The sequence below is a fragment of the Triticum dicoccoides genome, chromosome 2B, assembly GCF_002162155.2.
Source record: "Triticum dicoccoides isolate Atlit2015 ecotype Zavitan chromosome 2B, WEW_v2.0, whole genome shotgun sequence".
NCBI classification, from domain to species: Eukaryota; Viridiplantae; Streptophyta; class Magnoliopsida; order Poales; family Poaceae; genus Triticum; species Triticum dicoccoides.
The window spans coordinates 85684409-85692148 of record NC_041383.1 but is presented as its reverse complement, the minus strand read 5'-3'; the positions used below and the strand labels follow the sequence as shown (position 1 = coordinate 85692148).

Here is a 7740-nt window from a genome sequence, read left to right as displayed (position 1 = left end):
TCCCGTTGTAATGCCACATGGGATTGCCCCGATATTGAAGCGGTTGCACTCCCCGCATCATGCATATTGCCATGACCTCGACTATCGTCAGTCCGGATTTGGCCAATAACTTTATCCTGCTCATCAGGAAATGTACTTCCCTGGTATCCTCTTCTTGGGGGCCTCGGGGGCGCTAGCTTAGGCGTGCCCTCGGCGGGGCGTTACTGAACTTGGGGAGTCCTGTCCGGACTGGATCCGGAAGGGGGACATCGTCAACATAAAACCACTCTGAAGCCCAGTTCTCTGGTGCTTTCTTGGGAGTTCCGGACAGGTATCCGGCCTCGGCGATACGCCATACTTCGGCCCCGCCCACTTGACATAGGGACTCTCCCTGGTTGCGGGGGACAAGACAGAACAGCTTCTTCCACAAACCGAAATGAGCCTCGCAGCCTAGAAATAGCTCACAAAGAGCGACGTACCCTGCTATATGTAGTACAGAGGCTGGGGTAAACTTGTGCAGTTGGAGGCCGGAGAACTCCAGGAGCCCACGAAGGAATGGATGAATAGGGAACCCGACGCCCCTTAACAGATACGGAATGAGGCATATTCGCTCCTTTGGAGACGGATTAGGGGATCTCTCCGCTTGCTCTCCGCCGTTATAGGTGGCTATTCCGGCTCGGACAGGGACCGCGAACGCCGATGGGAGAAGCCCTTGGGTTTGTAACTTTACCAAACGGCTATGAGGAACTGAACACTCTCCCCAGTCCCCCGGTTTGGGGCGAGGGGAGCAAGCAGAAGAGTTGAGACGACTGGCCATGTTGGAATGGTTTTTTTTGGCGCTCTGTTGGATGCTTGCTCGAGGAGTGAGAGTGAGGTTTGGATCTAGGAATCCCCGTCTCTTCAAATAGATGGTTAGCCCGAAGGATCAATGGTGGAAAATGCAAAAATGCCTCGACTCCTCGCATTCGCTCGACATGTGGAAATGGTCATTATTGAAGCACTGAAGCCGAGGAGTACAACATTGATGAGATGTCGGACACTGTTCGTCGTGATGGGTACATCGGAGTATTCGGAGAGGGAACCCGCCTTGCAATGCCGAAAACAAGACTGCGCGCCGGACTCATCGTCATTGAAGCCTGGTTCAGGGGCTACTGAGGGAGTCCTGGATTAGGGGGTATCCGGACAAACGGGCTAGGTCCTTAGAAGGCCGATCACAATTACAATCATACCATCATAGGCTAGCTCTTAGGGTTTAGCCTCTACGATCTCGTGGTAGATCTATTCTTGTACTACTCATATCTTCAATATTAATCAAGCAGGAAGTAGGGTTTTACCTCCATCGAGAGGGCCCGAACCTGGGTAAACATTGTGTCCCTTGCTTACTGTTACCATCAGCCTAAGACGCATAGATCGGGACCCCCTACCCGAGATCCGCCGGTTTTGACGCCGACAGTCGGTGTTGGGTATGCCCTTAGCTAGGATATTAATTAAGTTACGCATAAAGAACATTTTTCTACTCCCTCGCGAGAGACTCCCATGCATCTTGTGTTTCCCCGCCTTCCCTCTACACCACCGTCAAACTGTCTTGTCTCATGTGGCTTTAGGACCATGGAGGCGTGGTGGATCCCGACCTTTGTCGGTGGGAAGGCTCCTACCTTATTTTAGGTGTTTTTTAGTTTGTTTATGATTTGTGTACTGTTTAGGATGGCGAGCAGGTCCGTGAAGATGGAATAAGGTCCTCTTCACTTAGCCCAGCGTGCAGGCGGTGCATCTTGCATTGTCGGAGGGCGTGCAAAGGTGTTTCTCTACCGGATCTCGCAGGATTCAATTGGTGTTTGTCTTCGTGGATCCGCATGGATCTGGTCTTCATTCATCTATGTTCGTGTGTCTATGGATTGGATTGCAATCTATGATTCTCTTCGTGAGCGAGCGACTGTTGTTGATCTGGTGCGTTGGTCCTTTGAGATTTTAGCACGATGACTTTTTCGACTTTCTACTATAATAAGGTTTGCATGGCTCCTGTGAGGGAGAGGCGAAGACGACGACGCGCCTTCGACTTGCTTCGGTGCTTGTAGTCGTCGCTAGATGGACTATAGACATAGATATAATTTTTATTACTTTTGAATTTCTGATGTTTTTGTAATGATATGATGTTTATTGAATAGACCATAAGTTTTTTTCTCAAATAAACTTGGGTCGTAAGTTTTTTTCTGCATTTGTAGTTTGTACTTACTGTGTTAATTAATTGCAAGCTGGACCACATAATGGAAGCACCGTGCAATTATACGGTCGACACGGGAATCTCATCGGGGACGATTTGTTTGACTAATGGACAAGAGCAAGAACAAAGATAGACCTTGGTACAAGTAAATTTCTTGCTTAAGTTGGCGTGCGTGCGTGCACACTTGACTCTCGGCAACGTAGCTGCTGGATCACGTGCTCCCATGCTCGTGTCGGAGCCACTCATGCATGTCTCTTCTTAATAAGCAACCCAGCCGGAGTACTACTACCAGTACTACACGTGAGTCGAGTGTGATACTCGTACTGTTCCCCGGACATTTCACACGCACGAACGCAGCCGCGACTGTAGAGCGCGTAGCGGCTGCCGCCCACGCCCTCTGCGCCTGCGATGCGTGCTGACCTTCGCCCCAAGGACGACCCAAAGTGTGTCGTGAACGCCTCCGTTCCCATCACCAAAAAGAGAAGAAAAGAAAAGAAAAATGTTCGTGTGTCAGTCAGCGCACTCAGCACTCAGCAGGCCCGCTCGCCACTGGTAGTAGCAGCTGGTGTGCGTGGAAAGATAGCCAGACCCAGCCAGCCGTCTAAAGAGAGAACATTCACAAGGACCGACGAGACCACCGACCAAGCTGCCCCGCCTCGCTTTCTTCTTTCTCGCTCTACTTCACTTCACTTGCCCACTCTGCTCACAGCTCCCAGCTCCACTCAGATTCAGCTAGCCATAGCCATAGCTCCCCCTGCACAGTGTTTGTACGATGCGCACCACAGCGCGCGCACTGCCGCGCTGCCTCCTCCTCCTCCTCCTCCTCCTCGCCGGCTTCCTCCTGCTCCGCCCCGTCGCGGCGGCCGCCGGCGACGTCGCGCTCGTCATCGACAAGCTGAAGCCGGCGCTGCAGGGCGCGGCCGCCGCCAACGCCCAGCTCGCCACCTGGAACGCCTCCACGCCGCTCTGCCTCTGGCGCGGCCTCCGCTGGTCCACGCCCGCCGGCCGCCCGCTGCGCTGCGACTTCCCCGGCGCGCGGGCCAACCTCTCCCTCGCCGGGGACGCCGCCCTGCTCCTGACATCCATCCGCCTCCCCGCCGCCGCGCTCGCCGGCCGCCTCCCGCCCGAGCTCGGCGCCTTCGCGGCCCTCGAGACCGTCTACCTCGCCGCCAACTCGCTCTCTGGCGCCATCCCGCTCGAGCTCGGCAACGCGCCCGCGCTGTCCCAGCTCGACCTCGCCGGCAACGCCCTCTCCGGCGCGCTCCCGCCCTCCATCTGGAACCTCTGCGACCGCCTCGCCGAGCTCCGGCTCCACGGCAATGCTCTCACGGGAGCGATTCCCGCGCCGGCGGGGCCCAACGATACGTGCGACCGTCTCCGGATTCTTGACCTCGGCGCCAACCGCTTCTCCGGCGACTTCCCGGCGTTCCTGACGGGCTTCCGTGGCCTCCAGCGCCTCGACCTCGGCGGCAACCGCCTCGAGGGATCCATACCGGACTCCCTCGCCGCGATGAGAGGCCTCCAGATGCTCAACATTTCGTACAACAACTTCTCCGGTCAGCTGCCTCCGGGCTTCGCGAGCTCGAGCTTCACAGCGGAATCGTTCCTCGGAAACAGCCCGGCGCTGTGCGGCCCACCGTTGCAGCAGCCGTGCGTATCCTCTTCGGGCCTCAGCTCCGGCAGCGTCGCGGGGATGGTCATCGGGCTGATGGCCGGCGCCGTCGTGCTGGCGTCGGTGTGCATCGGGTGGGCGCAGGGGAGGTGGAGGCGGAACAGGGTGAGGCGAGCGGCGGAGGAGGGGCTGGAGACGGAGGAAGGCGGCGAGGGGAAGCTGGTGGTGTTCCAGGGCGGGGAGCACCTGACGCTGGAGGAGGTGCTGAATGCGACGGGGCAGGTGGTGGAGAAAGCGAGCTACTGCACGGTGTACAAGGCGAAGCTGGCGGACGCCGGCGGCAGCATCGAGCTCCGGCTGCTGCGCGAGGGGAGCTGCAAGGACGCGGCGTCGTGCGGGCCGGCCGTGCGGCGCATCGGGCGCGCGCGGCACGAGAACCTGGTGCCGCTCCGGGCCTTCTACCAGGGCCGGCGCGGCGAGAAGCTGCTTGTGTACGATTACTTCCCGCACCGGACGCTCCATGACCTCCTCCACGGCGGCGGCGGCGTCGAAAGCAGGCCGCCGCTGACGTGGCCACGGCGGCACAAGATCGCGCTGGGCGCGGCGCGCGCGCTGGCGTACCTGCACGAGGGGCGGCACGGGGACGCGCCGGTGGTGCACGGCAACGTGCGGTCGTCGAAAGTGCTGGTGGACGAATACTTCGTGGCGAGGGTGACCGAGTACGCGGTGGTGGGCAGGCTGCTGGTGCCGTCGGCGGCGGAGGCCGTGCTGTCGGCGGCGAGGGCGGACGGGTACGTGGCCCCGGAGCTGCAGACGATGAAGCGGTGCGCGCCGCGGACGGACGTGTACGCGTTCGGGATACTGCTGCTGGAGCTGCTGATGGGGAGAAAGCCCTCCCCGGCGGCGAACGGGGGCGACGACCTGCCGGCGCTGGTGAAGGCGGCGGTGCTGGAGGAGACGGCCGTGGAGGTGTTCGACCCGGAGGTGGCGAAGGGCGTGCGGAGCCCCGCGGAGGAGGGCCTCGTGCAGGCGCTGAAGCTGGCGATGGGCTGCTGCGCGCCGGTGGCGGCGGCGCGGCCGAGCATGGCGGAGGTGGCGCGGCAGCTCGAGGAGAGCCGTCCCAAGGCCAGCAGGTCGGCGCTGTACAGCCCCGCCGAGACGAGGAGCGAGGCCGGCACGCCGACGACCGCCGCCTAGCGGTATATAGCTAGCTTTTACGATGCTGGTGAATTCGCCATGATGCATGCTGGTCGATCGCCATGCCGACAACATTGATGGGTTTGTTTCCGCTTTGATGGATCAGTCAGGAATCCTAGGTGTTCCTACTTCAAGATGTGTAGGAGTACAACTCATAATTAATGAGAGAGAGAGATACCGAGGCATGGTTATGTTCGTGCGTTTGACCAATTGCGCGCGAGATCACTGCACTGACCGACAGTGGTAGTACTGGTAAATTCGTAGAATGAAATGAACCCATTTTCTTTTGACACAGAAAAAGTACTCCCTCCGTTTTTATTTACTCCGCTTATTAGCTTTGATCAAAGTCAAAATTTATAAACTTTAACAAAGTTTAGAGACAAAATATTAGCATATACTACAATAATAAATTGATACCATTAGATTCATTGTTGAATGTACTTCCACAACATATAAATTTATTATGGTAAATACTTATATTATTTTTTGTAAACTTGTCAAACTTTGCAAAGTTTGACTTTCGTCAAATCTAATATGCAGAATAAGTAAAAATAGAGGGAGTATGTTTTTGTCCCTCAAATTTACTGAAAGCCAAATGGGTAACGTGGATGTGTGGATTGTTGGCCACCTCCTCCATGAGGATTATGGTAAATGGGCTGCCGGAAGACCGATCTTGCCTTGCCAAGGCTTCAGGCAAGGGGACCCGTTATCTCCAATGCTCTTCATATTGTGTATGGAACCACTTCGAGCACTCTTTCAATACGCCACGGAAAAACGGATGCTCGCGCCTTTGGCGCGGTCAGGTCTTAAACAACGAGTATTCATGTTCGCCGATGATGTGGTAGCTTTTTTCAAGCCAAATGAGCTGGTGTGACGCCCCCGATTCAATCGTACACTAATCATGCACGCAAATGTGTACGATCAAGATCAGGGACTCACGGGAAGATATGACAACACAACTCTAAAACATAAATAAGTCATACAAGCATCATAATACAAGCCAGGGGCCGCGAGGGCTCGAATACAAGTGCTCGATCATAGACGAGTCAGCGGAAGCAGCAATATCTGAGTACAGACATAAGTTAAACAAGTTGCCATAAGATGGCTAGCACAAACTGGGATACAGATCGAAAGAGGCGCAGGCCTCCTGCCTGGGATCCGCCTAACTACTCTTGGACGTCGTCAACGGGTTGCACGTAGTAGTAGGCACCTCCAGTGTAGTAGTCGTCGTCGACGGTGGCGTCTGGCTCCAGGGCTCCAGCATCTGGTTGCGACAACCAGGAAGGAAGGAAAGGGGAAAAGGGGGAGAAAGCAACCGTGAGTACTCATCCAAAGTACTCGCAAGCAAGGAGCTACACTACATATGCATGGGTATATGTGTAAAGAGGCCATATCAGTGGACTGAACTGCAGAATGCCAGAATAAGAGGGGGATAGCTAATCCTGTCGAAGACTACGCTTTTGGCAGCCTCCGTCTTGCAGCATGTAGAAGAGAGTAGATTGAAGTCCTCCAAGTAGCATCTCCAAGTAACATCTCCAAATAGCATCTCATAGCATAATCCTACCCGGCGATCCCCTCCTCATATCCCTGAGGTAGAGCGACCACCGGTTGTATCTGGCACTTGGAAGGGTGTGTTTTATTAAGTATCCGGTTCTAGTTGTCATAAGGTCAAGGTACAACTCCAAGTCGTCCTGTTACCGAAGATCACGGCTATTTGAATAGATTAACTTCCCTGCAGGGGTGCACCACATAACCCAACACGCTCGATCCCATTTGGCCGGACACACTTTCCTGGGTCATGCCCGGCCTTGGAAGATCAACACGTCGCAGCCCCACCTAGGCAAAACAGAGAGGCCAGCACGCCGGTCTAAACCTAAGCGCACAGGGGTCTGGGCCCATCGCCCATAGCACACCTGCACGTTGCGAGGGCGGCCGGAAGCAGAAATAGCCCCCTTAATACAAGAGCAGGCTTACGTTCCAATCCGGCGCGCGCCGCTCCGTCGCTGACGTCTGAAGTGCTTCGGCTGATACCACGACGCCGGGATACCCATAACTACTCCCACGTAGATGGTTAGTGCGTATAGGCTCGTAGCCAGACTCAGATCAAATACCAAGATCTCGTTAAGCGTGTTAAGTATCCGCGAACGCCGAACAGGACCAGGCCCACCTGTCTCCTAGGTGGTCTCAACCTGCCCTGTCGCTCCGCCACAAGTAACAGTCGGGGGCCGTCGGGAACCCAGGCCCACCTCTACCGGGGTGGAGCCACCTGTCCTTTCAGCCCCCAACTCCGAACAGTATCACAGGTAATGTAACAGTGTAAAGTATATAGTATATGCCCGTGATCACCTCCCGAAGTGATCACAGCCCAGTAGTATAGCATGGCAGACGGACAAGAGTGTAGGGCCACTGATGGAACACTAGCATCCTATACTAAGCATTTAGGATTGCGGGTAAGGTATCAATGACTGTAGCAGCAATGACAGGCTATGCATCAGAATAGGATTAACGGAAAGCAGTAACATGCTACACTACTCTAATGCAAGCAGTATAGAGAAGAGTAGGCGATATCTGGTGATCAAAGGGGGGGGCTTGCCTGGTTGCTCTGGCAAGAGAGAGGGGTCGTCAACTCCGTAGTCGAACTGGTCAGCAGCAGCGTCGGTCTCGTAGTCTACCGGAGAGAAGAGGGGGAAGAAATAATGAATACAGAGCAAACAAAGCACCACAAAATATA

The 7740-nt window shown here is 55.6% G+C and overlaps 1 protein-coding gene across 1 annotated transcript; it reads left to right on the top strand.

Annotated features, from left to right (window-relative positions):
- Positions 1–2827: 2827 nt before the first annotated feature.
- LOC119362276 (putative kinase-like protein TMKL1) lies at positions 2828–5301 on the top strand. The gene has a single exon (XM_037627473.1). The coding sequence runs from the start codon at positions 2973–2975 to the stop codon at positions 5007–5009; it is 2037 nt and encodes a 678-aa protein (XP_037483370.1). The 5' UTR covers positions 2828–2972; the 3' UTR covers positions 5010–5301.
- Positions 5302–7740: the final 2439 nt, after the last annotated feature.